At 36.0% G+C, this 19887-nt stretch overlaps 1 protein-coding gene across 1 annotated transcript in view; it reads left to right on the top strand.

Annotated features, from left to right (window-relative positions):
- CRPPA (CDP-L-ribitol pyrophosphorylase A) overlaps positions 1-19887 on the top strand; it is a 301401-nt gene that overhangs the window by 118891 nt on the left and 162623 nt on the right. Inside the window, exon 6 of the mRNA XM_047695505.1 lies at positions 11976-12073. Within this exon, the coding sequence (XP_047551461.1) occupies positions 11976-12073 (98 nt within the window). The remainder of the gene's footprint in view (positions 1-11975; positions 12074-19887) is intronic.

Raw genomic sequence — 19887 nt, 5'->3', positions numbered from 1 at the left:
TTCATGTGGTACAGAGAAGGGTGCACATGTTAGAAAACTTTAATATTACTGTTTTTCTGAAATTCAATGGGAAGACTCCAAATTTACATGTATTTTCTAATAGTTGGAGGAGACCCGTATAGTTCATGAATACTAACAGGTCCAATGTTCAAGGACAATAAGAGGATCCTTAAAAGAGGAATATATTACATTATTACTTTTTTTTTCAAGATTTTTATTTATTTATTTGTCAGAGAGAGGGAGAAAGCACACAAGCAAGCAGAGAGGCAGGCGGAGGCGGAGAGAGAGGCAGGCTCCCTGGTGAGCAGAGAGCCCGATGCGGGGCTCGATCCCAGGACCCTGGGATCATGATCTGAGCCAAAGGCAGCGGCTTAACCCACTGAGCCAGCCAGGCGTCCCCTACATTATTATTTTTTAAAGATTTTATTTATGTATTTGCCAGAGAGAAAGAGCACAAGTAGGGTAAGGGATGGAGGGAGAGGGAGAAGCAGGCTCCCCACTGAGCAGGGAGCCCTATGTGGGACTTGATCCCAGGACCTGAGCTGAAAGCAGACACTTAAGTGACTAAGCCACGCAGGCATCCCACATTATTAGTTTGACCTTATTCATAAACTTAAAAACCTTTATATGATATCTCCTACTTCCTATAAAGGACTTTAGAATAATACTGGAATTAAGTATTTTTGACATATTGTAAATGAATATATTTTGCCAGACCACATACCCATGAGTATATTATATACTAGTTTTTAGACTCATTTATAAACTTAAAAATTTATACATGATAGCTCCTGTTTCATATAGAAGACTTTAGAATAACACTAGAATTAAACATTTTTTGACAACATGTTGTACGTGAAAATATTTTGCTAAATCATGTATCCTAACAAAAGGTGGTTAAGTTTTAGATTACAAAGCATATTAAACCAGGGGATTAAAAGCCCTGAAGAAATTCCATTGTACTTATGACTTCAATGAAGCTTGAGAGAATTTCAGGAGTTTGTCAGATGAAGCTGGTGATCTATTGAAAACATGGACATTCTGGCTATCATCCTAGGAGTCCTTTCCTGCACTCTCCAGGGTAGATGGTTGGAGTACTGATAATGTTTCTGCCTCTCTGCCACTATCAACTCTGTGAAGAGCAAAGAAATTAACAGAGGCAGAGGACCATTTTCTGTTGGAAGGAAGAACTTCCATGTCTTTTCTCACTTTAATTTGGAACCAATAGTACGTAGTTGTACCATTAGAAAGTCTAGCACAAAATGACAACTGACCTTGTGAGAAGTTGTCCCCTATTTTATATATCTTCATGTGTTTCAGTAAATGTTTAATTGGTTTTGAGATTTGGGAATGTTGTCTCTCCAGTGCATTGTGAACCACTGAGGCAGCTGACTTCTAAGTAAAAGCATCTGAATTAGGGTTCTGTTGGAGAATATTCTTAAGTTGTTAATAAATATGCAAATGAGACTGTGGGTTTGATTTTTTTTTTAAGATTTTATTTCTTTATTTGACAGAGAAAGATCACAAGTAGGCAGAGAGGCAGGCAGAGAGAGAGAGAAGCAGACTCCCCCACGAGCAAAGAGCCTGATGCGGGGCTCAATCCCAGGACCCTGGGATCATGACCTGAGCCGAAGGCAGAGGGTTTAACCCACTGAGCCACCCAGGTGCCCAACAATGGAAAATTTTAGATTGAGTATTGGAAAATACTCCATATACCAATATATACAATGCTAGTTGGTTCTTTCAGTAATGTTCTGGTACATATATACTTATTTATTCATTTAATACCTAATACACATTGTTCTAAAAACAGCTTAGAGCATTTGAAAAACTAAATAACTTTTAAGGTGCTATTTTAAATACTTGTAAAGAATTTTTTGAATTGCTACTTTTTTTTCAAGTAGCTTTACAACATGCTGTGGGTTTGATTTTGAAATGTTTACATGGTCTCTACTGTTATGGTGTAACATGGATAATATTGTTCTGTTCTATTAGATAAGCAGCCATTGACAGTAGTATGATCTTTTGTGACTGGGTAGGCATGTAACGAGCACTTCATTTCTATCATGTTTCAGTGACTCTGAGGTACAATTGATTGAAAGTGATATTTTTATACTAAGGGGTAAAGATAAATGCTATCAATAAAACTAGGGTAGAAAGTTTTATGCCTTAGAAGCTTTATTTTTTTCATTTTCAAGAGAGCGTGTGCATCGTGGGGAGGGGCAGAGGGAGAGAGTAACTTTAGCAGACTCTTTCCGAGTGCATAGCCCAATGTGGGGCTCGATCACAGGACCCTGAGATTATGACCTGAGCTGAAACTGAGATAGATGCTTAACCAAGTGCACCATCCAGGTGCCTTTAAAAGTTTAGAAACTTTCATAAAAAATCAATTGAGTTCTATATTAAGGCATAGACTTTTATTATAATTGTTCTTGTGTAAAAAGACATAGGATTCTGGTTCTGGGTAAGGTGGAACATGAATACCCTTATTCTCCCACTGAATGAAGCTGTAAAACCTGAACAGAGTAAATAGAACAGGTATTTAGGTATTTGAGGTTATAAATAAAGTAGTAGCAGGTAGAATAGTGAATAATACCCAACTTTCCAATACTACGTAATGATCAGTGAATATTATCATTTTGTTCCTCTGCTATATCCTGACTTGGATCCAGTGTGGCCCAAAGCTGCCAAGTGAGCATTGGAGTAGGCAGAGCTCCAAGAGAAGCCCCCTGACCCTGGCTACACAGGCAAGAAGGGATCTCCTCAAGTTCCAGTAGTGAAGATTACCTCTTTTTTCCCCCTCCCTCCTCTAATGATTATCTCTCCAAGCAAACCTGTGGCTGCAGTGGCACTGACAGTGGCAACAATGGATGCCCAGAGATTTATAAAATTTTGAGAGAAATGACATTGTTCTAGCATCAGGATTGCTGTGGCTTGAAGAGGTGGGGTGAACACTGCTGCTGTTCTTGCTGTCTTTCTTTTGCTCAACTTCGCTTCTGGGTATAGTCGTGGGAGGTGTGCAAAGTGGGATAAAATCCCAGCTCTGTGGTAGAAGTGCTAGAAAGGGGTACACTAGAGAGATGGAGTATACAGGAGAGACTTGTGCAAGAGAATATTACCTAGATATCCAGGATATAATCCAAGATGAGTGGGAATACAAAGACCTATGAAAATAGAAACTTAAATTGGGAAAGAACCATTTAGATGCTCATGTTGAGATGACACCAATGTTGGGAATTACCTGACAAATACTTTAAAGTCCTGATTATAAAGATGGTGCAAATAAGGGGAAATTCTCTTGAAAGAAAGGCATAGAAAATCTAAAGAAAAGCCAAATAGAAACTCTAGAACTAAAAAAAAAATACATCAACCAAAGTGAAAAACTTACCAAATGGCTTAATAACAGAATGGAGATATCAGAGAAAGTTCCAGTGAAGGTAAGATAGATCATTGGAAAATTTTTCATCTGAGCTACAGAAGCCAGAGGTTGGGGGGAAAAAGAATAGTGCTCCAATGTCATGCATTGCTGGTAGTAAGGTAGAATGGTACAGCCAAGCTGGAATGCTGTTTGAGAGTTCTTAAAGAGAAAAATGTATATTTACCATATGAGCCAGTATCCTTTTCCAGTGCATTCTCCCTAGAGAAAGGAAACCTAACACCCACATAGAAAACTAAGAATTTTTTATGGCAGTTCTGTTCATAATCTTCAAAAGTATTTAGCAGTCAAAATGTTCTCCTTTGGATGAATTGATAAAATGTGGTACATCCGTATAATGGAGTACAACTCAGAAATGATACAAACTGTCAATATGTCAAATAATTTAAATCTCAGATTTAAATTAAATATTCTACCCAGTGCTGGATGATATTCTCAAAAGGTTACATTTTGAGTGATTCCATGTGTGATAGTCTGAAAGAGACTGAACTATAGAAACAACAAAAATCAGAGTTTGCCCACCTTGCAGCAAGGGTGAATACAGACATGACATGAGGGATTGAACAGCTTGGTATGCTGATGTGGTGGTTACACAAATTCATAATGTGTTAAATTTAGGGAAATGACACAGAGGTAATTGTAATGCATACCCATGCAGAGAAAGTTAGAGATCAGTATATCTTCATTTGGCCCTGAAGGGTAGCATTTCTAAGATGCTATTTAAATTACAGGAATGTTACACAGAGGACACATGGGGCTTTTAATTAATGAAATAAAGTAGGTGTTGGAAGTTTGTCAGGTACTTAATTAAAAGCAATGAAGAAAAGATTATATTTTCCCCTACTATAATGTCATTTTTTATTAAAACCTCTTAGGCCTTAGCATTTGGAAGAGAAGGATTTACTAGAAACTGCAGAGAATCTTGTTTATTCCATGAATATATGAGACTACCATTTGACATGTGTGGCTTCAGGTAAAAAAGTGGGAAAACTCCTGAATTAGGAAATTCCTTATTTTGCTTATAGGTTCTATCAGCATGTGAAATATTTGAGGTTTTCATTCTAGACCAGATTGCCTGGTTTGAATCTTGGCTATTCAGTTTGTTAGCCGAATATAATCCCAGGCAAATCATTTAAATCTTTACCTGTAAGGAACACATGATAATTCTGCCTGCATCGTAAGATTTTGGTTAGAATGTACATTTATTATAATATTTTACATAATATTTGTGAATTACCCAGTGAGAAATCATCCAGTGTTTGGCTGAGTTACTCTGGGGCTCAATTTTTCTTACTGAAAGGGTGCTAATATCATTTATTTATTAGTAACAGCACTTTTATGAACTAGAATTTAAAGGACTCTGTGGTAAGTTGAATTTGTAATGCTTAGCACTCTGTGAATAAAAATAATGTTCTTGTTATCGATACTTTTAGCTTTTTACTTAATTTACTATTTTTAAAAATTATTCTTATTTTATTATTATTATTTTTTTAAGTAGACTCCACACCCACCAGGGGACTTGAACACAACACCCTGCATCAAAGGTCAGATGCTCTACTGACTGAGCCAGCTAGGCACCCATAGCTTTCCTCTTAATTTAAATGTTTAAAAGTTTACCCATTGTTTTTAACAGTTTGTTAGGTATCCTTATGTGATATACTGAAGACCTTTATCTTGCCCCTTGATCTTATAGAAAGATACTTCCTGAATGAATAAAACTATAGATGAAAGGACTGATGTGTTTACATAAATATTTTTCTACTTCTGTTTTTTAAAACTTTTGCTGTCAAACCACAGATAACAGAAATCCAAGCCAGTTCTGTAGCTTAAAGAGTAATGTGCTTATCTGTGTAATATCACACAGATCACGAATAAAACTTTGCCACTCATACCAGAGGCTTTTTCTTTAATTTTATCCAGTTAAAACCTTTTCCCTCCTCAAAAGTAGTAGCTATCAAGATTTTACAGCAATTTTCTTACTTCTTCTGAGCTTTATCACTCAGATTTACATTTCTAGACACTATGGTTTTGGGGTGTGTGTGTGTGTCTGTGTGTGTGTGTTTAAAAGACCTGGTAAGTCTCACTTATTCTACGGGTTCCCCATCCTTTTATTCCTTTTATTTTGCTTATGCTTTGTCTCTTGATGAACCCAACCCTTTGATCTGTAGATTTTTGTCCTATTTTGAATTTTGAGGAGTATATTCTTGCATGGTTCAATTATGCTTTTTTTTTTTTTTTTGGTCTTCTACAAAGTGACAGCTGGTTCTAGAAGCTTAATCAGATTTAGTTTCATCTCTTTAGTAAGACTAGAGGTGGTATGAGTTTTTAATTAGGAGATACCAAATGTCTAGCTATCTTTTATTTTCTGATGATAGCAGCCATTGATATTCATTGCCTAGATTTGTTATACATAGTGAGTGTGGGCAAAATCATGACATTTTAATATGATTAATTTATTTTCATACATTAGTGGAGGTACTTTCACAAACACTTCTCATCTACAGTTTACCTACAGAGGGTACAGCTTACATAGAAAGATAAATATTCATTTTCCTTTCTCAGTATTCAGATGAATCAGTTCATTCTGTCATCCTCCAAACTAAGTATTTTTTTTGTACGTGTGTTTATGTAAAGATGAAATGCTTCATAAATTTGTACTGATACTTCCAGTTCAATATTGTATTTTACTTCCACCCCAGTGAGAATTCTGGTTCTCAAAGATAGAGGAATTAATAGAATATTTTATGATCATTCAGATATTTTATGCAGCAGTGTACCCTCTAGGTCTCAAAGTATAGATACCATCAACCAAGACTATTTTTGAAAAGATTTAAATAATTTTTTGTACATATTCCATTCATTTACATATTCCATTCCTATTGTATTTTCTTGTTTATACTGTATATTTTCAGATTTACAGCCAATTATATACTGTATTCAGTTTTAGACCTTATTTAGTCATGGTTATGAAAGAATGATGTCCCTCAGTCATTCTATATATATTTCTCTAGTCTTTGGTTGTCTGAGGACTTAAGCTCTAGAACATTCCTCAAACAATACTAACAGGAAAATAATCTACTTCATTCAAGTTGATAACTGTGTGCTTTATACTTGAAAGTCAATTTTGCTAAATATAAAATCTTGGCTCATAATTTTTTCCAGTGAATAACTTAACAATCTTCCTTTGTTTTTATTGATAAATTCTGATTATCTTATTATCTCCATTATCTTTATTCTTTGGTTTAGGTGACCGAAGGAATGATTTTTTGTTTTTTTTTTAAGTCTAGTAACTTTACTAGAAAATGTCTTTGTATTGGTTTTTATTGGTAAACATTTGGAGATATTTATATGTGATATGCTTGTGAGTGTTTGTTTAAATAAAAATTTCAGTATTCTCTTGTTCATGGATTCCTATTATGTTTATGTTGGACCATCTTTACCCAAGTTCAGTATTTGTCACTTTATAGTGAATCTTTATTTCTTCTTTTTTTAATTTAAAAATATTCTTTGTTTTTCCCTTTTTATCTTAAATTATCTTTTTTTTAAATCTGTATCATATTCTGTATAGTCCTCATTTTGAAAATAGTCTTTTATTTTAAATTCTTTCCTGATTGCTGCCACTTAATTTACAAGCTTTTGAAATTCTAAGTTACATAGTTCTTTAATATTTGATTTCATTGCCTTAATGTTTTTTGGCTTGTAAAAGAATACATAGCAATTTTATTTTTTTTAATTTTTTTTTAAGATTTTATTTATTTATTTGACAGACAGAGATCACAAGTAGGCAGAGAGGCAGGTAGAGAGAGAGAGGTGGAGGCAGGCTCCCTGCGGAGCAGAGAGCCCAATGCAGGGCTCGATCCCAGGACACTGGGATCATGACCTGAGCTGAAGGCAGAGGCTTAACCCACTGAGCCACTCAGGCGCCCCTACATTGCAATTTTAAACGGTTTGCTAGGCATACCTTTTTGGCATATGTTTATTATTTTTAGAAGTGGTTTTCTGCTCTTTATGTCTTTATAAAAGTGATATGTAGGGATTGACTTGTATAATTTTTCATTACTAATTTGTATTTGCCTTTTTACAAATACACCAGTCATATTGGCTTAGGGACCACTCTAATTGTCCTTATTTTAATCTCATTTCACCTCTTAAAGTCCCTGTCTCTAAATATAGTTATATTCTGAGGATACTGAGGATTAGAAATCCCACAGTGACTTTGGTAGGGAACAAAATTCAGCCTGTAACAATATGTCTTAGTCATCATCCTAACACAGAGCCTGGAAATTATTAAGTTTTCAATGCCTTCTTGTTAGTGCCCTATGTTAAAACCTTGGGTGTGGGGGTGGTGCTGGGTATTGGAAGATTAAAAGTTAACAAGTAAATTTTAGTTTACTGAGTTTAGGAGTTAATGATTTTGTGGGAGAGGAAAACTAATAAATGATAAAATACAAATTAAAAATTTTAATAAAAATTAAAAGTGCAGAATGATGTGAAAGGGAAAAATTACCCTTTAGGATAGTAATTTCATATAGATTTGAGTTTGAAAGCTAGAAATTTACAATTACATGGCTCTCTGACTTTGGGCGGCTTATTAGCTTTATAGACTCAATCTATAAAATGGGGAGAATAAATCCTGCTTCTTATGATGACAAAAAGAAAAAAATGTATAAAAGTCTCTTTTATACATTGTAATTTAGTAAAAAGTAAAGACAATATTAAAACTAATATGGCATAAGTACATAATAAGCAGAATAAATGCACTGATACCAAAATGATTGCTGCCTAGAAGGATTCACATGACTCTGTTGCTGTGTATCATATGAATATCAGTTTTGTTAATAGGCTAATTAGAGCCAAGATACATGCACATTTCTATTTCTGAAACTCAGCACTAAAGGGTCTCTCTTTCAGAACACTGAGATTCAGTAACACAGTGATTCATACCTGGATATGAGGAGAATCCTGACTGTGTGCTGACATGTGTTTCAGAGAGAGATCTTTATGTATCAGAATTGTGGGTTTGGAGATGTGGGGGAGACTGTAATTTAAAAAAAAAAAAATCTCCCTGGTTTGTTATCTTCCTATTCTTTCTTTCCCTCCTGCTGCTCCCTATGCCCCCAACCAAAAAACATCTAAAACACTAACCTGTGTTCTTAAAGCAGATGATGCTTCAGGAGGACCTTTTTGGAGAATTAGACAATGACATTAATGGTACTGCAGGTAGGGGATATGTGTACATTAGTCCAAAGATCAAGGTATATCTAGGTGGTATGATCTGGATGAAGAGTAAGGTATGTTGCCCAAGGCGTGGGTGTTCATTTATTGCCTCTTATAGAACAAAAGGAGGTGGGAATTTTGTGATGAAGACTTGGAAATAGTTTTCTGTTGAAGTATGCTTAGGATTATTTGCCAATGTATTTGTCAGGGTTCTCCAATGAGATAGAACAAACGGGATACACAAACGCACAACACGTACATGAATTGGCTCATGTGACTAAATTATGTTGACAAGTTCAAAATCTACAAAGCCAATGTCACAGTTCAAGCTATAAGGATGGCAGGCTGCTGTAGAACCAGGAAAAGCCAGTATTTTGGTTCTAAGATGATTAAGCAGGAAGTTCCTCTCTTACACCTGGCAGGCGAAATCTTTGTTCTATTCAGATCTTCAACTAATTGGATGAGGCCCATCCACATTAGGGAGGGCAATCAGCTTTACTGACTTTACCAGTTTAAATGTAAACCATCTAAAAATACCCTCACAGAAATACCCACATTATGTTTGACTAAATATTTGAACACCCCATTGCTCAGTCAAGTTGACATATAAAATTAATCAGTATAGTCAATAAAGTAAAATCAAAGTGTACCTTATTTTTAGCATAATTACTATTGACAATTATATGTATACCTTAACCCTTTAAAGTTCTCACACATGGGGATGGGATACTAACTGAAAATTTTGTGTTTATTAATTAATGCTTACAGCTTTTTAAATACTAACCTGTAGACTACAGGTCATGTTACATTGGAATTTTCTATTAAGTCACATTGAGTTGTGTAATACCTGGATACTGTATGTAAATAGTTTTCAATAAATGAAAGTATGTGTTTAAAAAAAAGATTTTTGGGAGGGAAATTACCCCTCAGGTTCAGGTATTAAAATACCTCATTTGTCACAACCATCCTTTTAGGAAGAATTTAAGAAGATACTGTATAAAAGAGTACAGTGACTAAAACTTAGAAGTTAATATTGGCAATAAGGTTGGCAGTTCAGGTATGATCCGAATTTAATTCCAGTATTTTTCTAATTTATCTTTGTATCTTTTGTGGGGGCAAGAACAAAGATTGGATTCTTGTAATAGAGTTTTTATGATTCCGGGAAGCAGAACGATTTTATGGTCCCCCCCCCCCATGCTATTGTTGTGTTTATTTTAACCTGGAACAATTTCTAAGAAGTGGTTTACTAATAGTTAGAAAAACAGAATAACATTTCTAAAGACTCCTGTTTTTGATGATTTCATTATTAACCTCAAGGAAGTTGTTAAATTCTTTGCTTTGAGAAATAATAACTATTAATCATATTTGGAAAGTTTTGTGCTTCTTGTGCTTCATGAAAAAATGAATTTGAAATATTATATATTTTTTCCTCTCTCAGTTGGGGGATATTTGAATAAGTGTGGAATTGAGGAGTTTGAATTTATTCGAGCCCTGCTTCTCTAGCTACATTCTTTCCAATTTTAAGTCTCCACTTGCTTTGCACATGTATAGTCACTGCTGTTATCTATTGTTGGTGAAGATCTTAAGTACATTAACATTCCCAATTAGGGTTGTCTGTGTATATTTGTGGGATTATTAGTAGACATCACATGAGATGCTTCACCCTTGATCTAATGGATAAACTCATATATGAATGATCAGTAGGTATCCATTTTAGTTTTAAGTTCAGGGATGAAAACATAGGACTGTTACTCAAGTTGTGTATTTCATTGTTATATATAAATACTGCATTTAGGGTAAATATTAAAACTTGAGAGGTATTAGTGGGACAAAATTGAGATGGACTTTTAAAATTTATTTAAATTCAATTACCATAAAATATATTATTGGTTTCAGAGGTAGAGATAAGTGATTCATCAGTCTTATATAATACCCAGTGCTCATTACATCACCTGCCCTCTACCCAGTTACTCCAGCCCCCTCCCCTCTAGCAACCCTCATTTTGTTTCCTATGATTAAGAGTCTCTTATGGTTTGTCTCCCTCTCTGATTTCACCTTGTTTTATTTTTTCCTCTCTTCCCTATGATCCTCTGAGTTGTTTCTTAAATTCTACAAATGTGTTTTTTTAAAAACGATTTTACTGTTTGAAAGAGAGAGAGAGTGCACACTTGAGTGTGCATGAGTGTGAGCATGGGAGAGGAGCAGGGGAAGTGGGAGAAGCAGGCTCCCCACTGAGCAGGGAGCTAGAGGACTTGGGGCTGGATCCCAGGACACTGAACTCTTGACATGAGCTGAAAGGAAGGGTCAAATGCTTAAGGGACTGAGCCCCCCAGGAGCCCCCCTCTCTTTTTCTTTAAGCAAACACTGAGATAATTAAGACCATAGGAACATTTGAAGTGAGAGATGAGTCATATCTTTAGTCGACAAAAAGAATTTTAATTTTTAATTTTTGTTGAATCCATGTGATCGTAACAACATTTATTATGTGAACACTTATTAAGGATTTACTTGGAGTAGGCACTCTATGTAACCTTAGGTATATTAACTCATCTAAATATCATCACAATCTCATAATGTTGGGTCCTTTATTCCATGTTTCCCTCATTTCTTTTATATTTATAAATTCTGTGTAGAAAGTTCAGCTCTACAACAACAGCAATTTCTTAGCATACTATAGATGAAGACTGCATATCTTTTGAGAGCGTGCATGCAGGGTTAACAAAGGTGAATATTATTAGGTCATATGTTTTTGAATCAGATCATGTCAAAGAGGTCTAACAAATTTGAGGAAAATTGGTTTAGCTCTTTTCACTTGTGGTAACACTTAAACGGGCAGGAACTTATTGTATTTACCAAATTGAGAGGAATGCTAAGGAAATTGCGGTACTCACCCAGGGCGCTAGGTGGCACAGTGAGCTGAACACAGCAGCTATTGTCTAGCCAGGCCAGGGGATCTGCATGGGAGATGGGTTTTTATTGGATTCCTAGGAGACTCCAATAAATGTAGGAGGATTGAATTGTCAAGCCAAATAGCCATCACTTCTAGTTAGTCCTTTCCAAATGCATACTAAGATGGCTTATTTCTGTCGCTCACACAACTTTCTGGTTAGCTACCTACACGAAGTTGAATACCTACCTTTATTGATGGGTGGTAATGGGTCAAGGACTTAGCAGTGCAAATTCCAAGTGATTTCACTGGCCTGAAGGTAAAACCTTCGTAGTTAGATAGTTACGAATAGCAGTTAAGCCTTGATTTTAGTATACTAGCACTTTGTTCCATTTTCTGTTTGAAACTTAATATATGTTTTTTTTTAAATCTCAGAAAGAATTTCACAACACATTTGCATAATTATGGACACAAAAGAAGATGAGAATCATGTAGGCCATCATCTTGAAGAAATACTAAAAAATGAATTAAATGTAAGTATTCAGAGGTTGAGTTTCATGACATCAAAAAGTTGAGTTCCCTTTATTCCCCATTTTTGAGCTGATGATCTTTAGTTAAATTCATACCTAATCAGGCTAAGGAAGTGGAAGAAGGAGTAATAAGTGTGAGGAGGTCCATAGGAATTATTTGTAATTTTTACTACTAACGGCTTGGTCTGTTTACTTCATTGACAACTTTTTGTCTTGAAATGTTTTGTTGGACAAAATGATTTTATTTAAGTCATTTCCCTGTTTCTCTTAAAATGTGTAACCATGTATTAGGGCTTATGATGAACAAGTGACAACCTTTCAACAGTGTACACAATCAAATTCTACTTAAAAGCTGAAAGAAAAAGTTCATTTTAGTTAATTTTATCATGATAGTGCAGTTAGAAAGGGAACGGGCTGTGTTAGTACTGTCTGTGCTCAGATGGCAGCTTTTTTACTGCCTAATTTCCAAATAACTATAAAGTTTGAATTTAAAGTTTAAATTTGAATAAAATTTCAAGTACTTCAGAAAGCATCTGGCTTGTAGTAAATTTCTGGTGAAGATTAAACTGTAATAATTAAACTTTTGATGATGAGACAGATGTGTTTTAAGTAATGAATCCTATTAGTTTCCAAACTGTAGTCCTGATTTAGATATATGAACTGTAAAGCACATAGATCCCTGGAATATATAAAAATTTAGTGAACAGTAGTTTGGGATTAGTTCTAGAATCCAAATTTTTACACTTGATATTAGCCAAAAGGCTGAGAAGAGATAGAATCCAAATTTTTAACAAGGTCCTCCAGGTGGTGTTAATGGTACTTGGTGCCAAATTCTACCAGTAGCACTTGGAGCTGAAAGAAATGATCACCATATCCAGTGTCTCCTAGGTACAAATGTTATATTACAATATACTCTTCTTTTTTGCTTCTATCCAAAGCTGAAAGAAAATGATTACCATATCCAGTGTCTCCTAGGTACAAATGTTATATTACAATATACTCTTCTTTTTTGCTTCTATCCAAAGCTGAAAGAAAATGATTACCATATCCAGTGTCTCCTAGGTACAAATGTTATATTACAATATACTCTTCTTTTTTGCTTCTATCCATTGACTTTTTGGACATTTTCCCTTCATCCTTGGAAATTTTAGCATCTTGTGCTCTCTGCTTTCTGCCTCAAGTTCACCTGTTAAGAATCTATTCTTAAATTCCATTCCCTAGTTGCACAGCTGCATCTTGCAGAATATTTTACTGTCGGTAACTTTCCACTCTCTGACCCACTGAAGCACCCTTTTTGCCTCAAAAATAACCTTTTACCTTTGGGTAATCTCTTTTATTCTTTATCCAGTCAATGCAGAAGTCACTGAGATGGGACCGTGAAAGAATATTACTGGAACTCTGGCTATCAGTCAATCCGAAGTTTAGAGTGTTGGGTTTTCATACTCTTGTTGAGTACCCAACTGTTGTATTCTGTGTGACTAATTCCTTTATTGATCTTTCTGGTATTGGACCCTGCAAGAAGTCCTTTTGATTACAATTATTATAGTATTCACTTTCTTTTGCTTCTTTTTCTGTATCTGTTTAGTGATGAAACACTAATTTAATACTAAATACTGTGTGTATTTAGGGATACACACAGTAGTACATGACTGGCCTGGTGTGATTTATTCATCACTCTGACCTCTTTTTCCTTTTTCTGTCCTTAACCTTTTTCATTTCCAGAGATCTTCATCTTCCTACACATTGGGTCCAGTCTGCATATTGCCATCATCTTAACTGTGCTGACAAAGTAAATACTAAGGCTATTTCATAACTTCTTACTAGAATGTTTTGTCATTCCATATCTTTTGCTAACTTGCCCCTGCTCATATTTGAATTTTAAAGGAAACTCGGGTTCCCCATCTTCTCCCTTTCTTTTGGCTACATTTTGTTTTATACCCTTCCTTGCCTAGTTTAGTTGTCATGTTCTAGCACTTAAGTGGATCATGGATCTTCTACCAATATCCTCAATTCCCTTGTCCTTCAAATGTACCCCTTTGGTTAAAACTTCATCTATTAGTCTAACTTTTAACTTCTCTAAGCCTTAACTTAAACTTCATACTGCTAGAGAAAATTAAAAGCAGAGCAGATTGTTGCCATTAAAAAATACTGGTCCCATTCTCCAGGGGGCACAGAATATTTTAAAGCAAGTATACTATGATTGCATATTCAACTGCCCATTTCCTCTGTGAATATTTTAAACCTCCTGAACTTTGCTCAGGTTTTCTTAACCTCACTGTTGGTATTTTGAGCTAGATAATTCTTTGTTGTGAGACCCTGTCTTCTGCCTTGCTCACTGTTTAGAAGCGTCCTTGGCCTATACTCACCAGATGTCCCTCGTTGTAGCAAGTAAAACATCTCCAGCTATTAGTAAATATGGTCTGGATGGGGAAAAATCCCCCTTTCTGTTCAGGAATGCTGGTCCAATCCTACTGTCTTCACTGCTATTGTTAGACACGGTCTTGTCTCCAACTTCAGAGCATAATTATGCACTCCCACATGGCAACATCCCTGTCTTCTTGACTCTAAACCTCTGAAGAGTCCTACATCAGTAGCCATGCTCTTACTAAGACTGTTTCCTCTTCAGAGCTCTGGTTCTCCTACCTCCACTTACCCCATTGCCATCAATATCCCAGCATATTCAAGTTCCTTCCACTAACTGAATTTAAACAAAACAAAAAATCTTCTTAACTCAGGTTACCCTGAAGCCATCCTTGATTAGAATAATTTAACTTCTCATTCTTTATTTCACTGTAGCCTGATTTCCAGTCCCACCTTCCACAGGAATTACTCTCAGCACGATCCTCAGTGACCCTTTGGGCAGTCCACAAGACATTGATCAGTCCTTACCTTGATGTATTGCAGCACTTGACCCTCTTGTCTAATACTTTCTTCCAGAAGGAATCTCATCCCATTTTTATAACATATTGTCTTTCTGAACCTCCTTTTTTGTTTGTGGCTTCCTCTCAGTTTTGTTCATAGGATCCTGTTCATAAATTTTAGGTTTTCCTACATAGGTGAGTGGTTTTCTCTGTAAAACCATGATGATGGGTTCATATATTGTCTGCTTACTAGAGATAAAATCATTCACTAGCCCTGTGTTTAATTATTCACCAGCCTGTGTTTCAGATCTGTAAATTCAATTAGAAGTTCCTTAGACCCTTAAAACTTCCATGTTAGAGATAGTTAATATTTCACAAATTCTTGTTAAAAGCAGTTGTCCTCCAACTGCTAAGGTTTCAGCCTCTGACGTGTGTACATTTTGCCTAGTCCCTTAAATCTGGTGTAATCTTTCACCCATTCTCCGTTTCACCCGTGAAGCAAATAAAATTCCAAAACAGATTTTGTGAGACCTAAGTCTAGGCATGGCACAGCCAGTTGGCCTTGGTTCAGGGTCTTTAATTTGATTGTCATCGAGCTGTCCTCTGCAGGCTGAGGCTGTAGTCTCATCTGAACCATCCATGTCCAAGTGGATCTGCTCCCAAGCTTAAGCAAGTAGTTGTTGGCAGACCTTAGTCCCTTGCCGTGTGGCCTTACCCACAGAGCTGCCTCACAGCATGTTATTCAGGATTGAAGACATGGTCTTTTCTTAACTTGATCTTACAAGTAAAACCCCGTCACTTGTGTCCTATTGTCTTCATTCAAAGCAAGTCAATATATCCAAACCAAACTCAAGAGGAGGGGATTCTGTGAGATTGTGAATATTGAGAGGTGGGGGAATTGTTTGTGGATCTCTTTTAGAAGTTGTCTGCCACAAACATAAATTTGTTACTAAGTTAGAAAAGAAAATACCCACTACTGTGGCCATCCTAGCCTCCTGTACATGGGACGCAATACTATATCTAAGTCTGAGTCTTCTCTATTAGAAATCGTTAACCAAACCAAACTATAATTCCTTAGTTAAGTAAATGGAAACCCAATCTGTTTGATATGAAAACTAGTCCTTAGAACTTGAGTTTATCAGATATTCTATATGACAAACACCAAAGTTGATCAGAAACATCTGAATAGTTTTCAAATCAGTGACCGACAAATGGAGCTAACTAGCCAAAACCAGCAGCCTAAGGACATATGCTAAACAAGGAATGAGTTTAATCTCTTGAATTAATTATAGTTCTATACAATATAAACCAGCCTAACAAAGTTTCAAATTCTAATAGGGAAAATAGTCAATGACTACTTTGTTTAGATTTTTATGTTGATCATTCTATAATATAACCCTAGGTGCCCTGTTGTGTAATCTGATAAAACATACTAAATATTGACTTAATTTTAGAAGGAACGAGTCCAGAAAAGAGAAAATAGTCTACACACATTGTTCACAGCTTCAGAAATAGTTTCCGAGCTTCCGCTAGGTTTCCTTTCTATATTTTTTCTTGTCCTTTGCTACTCCCTCCCTCTGTCACCCTTTTTTGTTTTTTGTTTTAAAGATTTATTAATTTTAGAGAGAGCACATGTGATCTCAGGGTGAGGTGACTTCAGGGAGAGACCAAGAAGCTCAAGGATGAGCTCCCTGAGCATGGAGCCTAATATGGGGCTTGACCTGATAACCTTAAGATCATGATTTGAGTCAAAATCAAGAGTTGGATGCCCAACCTACTGAACCACCAGATGTCACTTATGATGATGGAAATTTTCAATTACATACTTAAAAAGCGAGACCATTATTATGAACTCTCATGTACTTATTACTTAGCTTCAACAATTACCAACTCATGACCAATCTTGTTTTCTCTCTACTCATTTACCACCCCCCAATTATGCTGATGAAAGTTTCAGCTATCCTATCTTTTCATCTGTAAATATCTCAGTATGTATATGTACAAAGAGATTCCATCTTTTAAACTGTAATCATAATTACACTCTAAAATATCTATACTCATGCCTTAATATCTTCAAATGTACAGCAATTCATTTTTCTCCAATTGTGCTGTATATTTTATTCTTTTTGTTTCCCATTTTTTGGAATAATTGTATCTTTCAGTGTACCTTTCATTCTCTTTCAAAATTGTCCACAAACTGTCACCTGGATGGCTCTGTTGGCTAATCATCTGCCTTTGACTTAAAGCATGATCTCAGAGTCCTGAGATCAAGCCCTGTATCAGGCTCTCTGCTTCTACTTCTGCTTTCCCCCCTGCTTGTGATCTCTCATAAATAAATAAATTAAATAAATAAATAAATAAATTTGTCCACAAATAACCATTGATTTGTATGTCTCTTAAGTTTCTTTTAATCTATAGCTTTTATCTCCATTTCTTTTTTTTTAAATAGATTAGATTATTTTTTAGAAATGCCCACATTATGGGCTTTACTGATTGCAATGGTATGGTGCCACTTAACATGTTTGTCTGTCACCTGTATATTCTGGAAATTATAGTAATGTCTAGATGTTTGTTTGGATTTGGATTAAAGTTTTTCTTTGGCAAAAAATAATTTTTTTTTTCAAAGGTGGTGATGTATGCTTCTCCCAAGAAAGTACATAAGTTTGGTCTTTTGAATTTCTTTGGTGTATGCAGACACCAGTGCCTAGAATCATTATTATTAAAGGATGCAAGATGTTACGAAGTGAAATGCAAGAAAGTGGAATTGTGACTTCTGTTCTTGACGGTATCATTGGGGTTTTTATTCTTAAAGATTATACATAGAGTCATGATTTTAAAATATATTTGATGTGATTCAATCCATAGCAGTTACACTTTTACTAGTGCTCAAATGGTCCAGTTTTGGCTATTCATTAGAAGCCTCTTCAAGTTAGCTTTAGTCCTTTTCCCATTATGCTAGTATTTTGATAACTTTCCCACTTTCTGGTCTGACCTTGTGTTCTAGATTCACAATGACCTCTAGACTGATTTCCTGACCAAACTTTAAATCAACCAATTCTCTAGCTGGCTGCTACTAAATTGGTTATTGTTTCTAGTTTTTATTTTGTTGAACAGAGGTAAAAAACAGTTTCTGTCATTGGTAAAAATAAAACACATCCTTTTTGTGGGGCGTTCTTTTTTTTTAATAAATTTTTTATTTTTTTATTACTTTTCAGTGTACTAAAATTCATTGTTTATGCACCACACTCAGTGCTCCGTGAAATACGTGCCCTCCACAATACCCACCACCAGGCTGGCCCAACTTCCCACCACCCCTTCAAAACCCTCAGATTATTTTTCAGAGTCCATAGTCTCTCATGGTTCATCTCCCCCTCCAGTTTCCCTCAACTCCCTTCTCCTCTCCATCTCCCCATGTCCTCCGTGTTATTTCTTATGCTCCACAAATAAGTGAAACCATTTGATAATTGACTCTCTTTGCTTGACTTATTTCATTCAGCATAACCTCTTCCAGACCCGTCCATGTTGATACAAAAGTTGGGTATTCATCCTTTCTGATGGAGGCATAATACTCCATAGTATATATGGACCACATCTTCCTTATCCATTCATCCGTTGAAGGGCATCTTGGTTCTTTCCACAGTTTGGTGACTGTGGCCATTGCTGCTATGAACATTGGGGTACAGATGGCCCTTCTTGACACTACATCTGTATCTTTGGGGTAAATACCCAGTAGTGCAATTGCAGGGTCATAGGGAAGCTCTATTTTTTATTTCTTAAGGAATCTCCACACTGTTCTCCAAAGTGGCTGCACCAACTTGCATTCCCACCAACGGTGTAGGAGGGTTCCCCTTTATCCACATCCACTCCAATACGCATTGTTTACTGTCTTGTTAATTTTGTCCATTCTAACTGGTGTAAGGTGGTATCTCAATGTGGTTTTGATTTGAATCTGCCTGATGGCTAGTGATGATGAACATTTTTTCATGTGTCTGATAGCCATTTGTAGGTCTTCATTGGAGAATTGTCTGTTCATGTCTTCTGCCCATTCTTTGACATGATTATCTGTTTTGTGTGTGTTGAGTCTGAGAAGTTCTTTATAGATCCTGGATATCAGCTTTTTGTCTGTAGTGTCATTTGCAAATATCTTCTCCCATTCTGTGGGTTGCCTCTCTGTTTTGTTGACTGTTTCCTTTGCTGTGCAGAAGCTTTTGATCTTGATGAAGTCCCAGAAGTTCATTTTCGCTATTGTTTCCTTTGCCTTTAGAGACATATCTTGAAGTTGCTGTGGCTGATATCGAAGAGGTTACTTCCTATGTTCTCCTCTATGATTCTGATTGATCATGTTGAGGTCTTTATCCATCTCGAGTTTATCTTTGTGTATGGTGTAAGAGAATGGTCAAGTTTCATTCTTCTACCTATAGCTGTCCAATTTTCCCAGCACCATTTATTGAAGAGACTGTCTTTTTTCCACTGTACATTTTTTCCTGCTTTGTCAAAGATTATTTGACCATAGAGTTGAGGGTCCATATCTGGGCTCTTTACTGTTCCACTGGTCTATATTTCTGTTTTATGCCAGTACCATGCTGTCTTGGTGATCACAGCTTTGTAGTAAAGCTTGAAATCAGGCAACGTGATGCCGCCTGTTTTTTCTTTTTCAACATTTCCTAAGCAATTTGGGGTCTCTTCTGATTCCATAAAAATTTTAGGATTATTTGCTCCAGCTCTTTGTAAAATACTGTGGGATTTTGATCAGAATGGCATTAAAAGTATAGATTGCTCTAGGCAGTATAGACATTTTTTTTTTAAGATTTTATTTATTTATTTGACAGAGAGAGATCACAAGTAGACAGAGAGGCAGGCAGAGAGAGAGAGAGAGAGAGAGAGGGAAGCAGGCTCCCCGCTGAGCAGAGAGCCCGATGCGGGACTCGATCCTAGGACCCTGAGATCATGACCTGA

This window comes from Lutra lutra, chromosome 11, assembly GCF_902655055.1.
Source record: "Lutra lutra chromosome 11, mLutLut1.2, whole genome shotgun sequence".
Taxonomy (NCBI): Eukaryota; Metazoa; Chordata; class Mammalia; order Carnivora; family Mustelidae; genus Lutra; species Lutra lutra.
The sequence above is the reverse complement of the archived record's forward strand: the minus strand, read 5'-3'. Positions and strand labels throughout refer to the sequence as shown.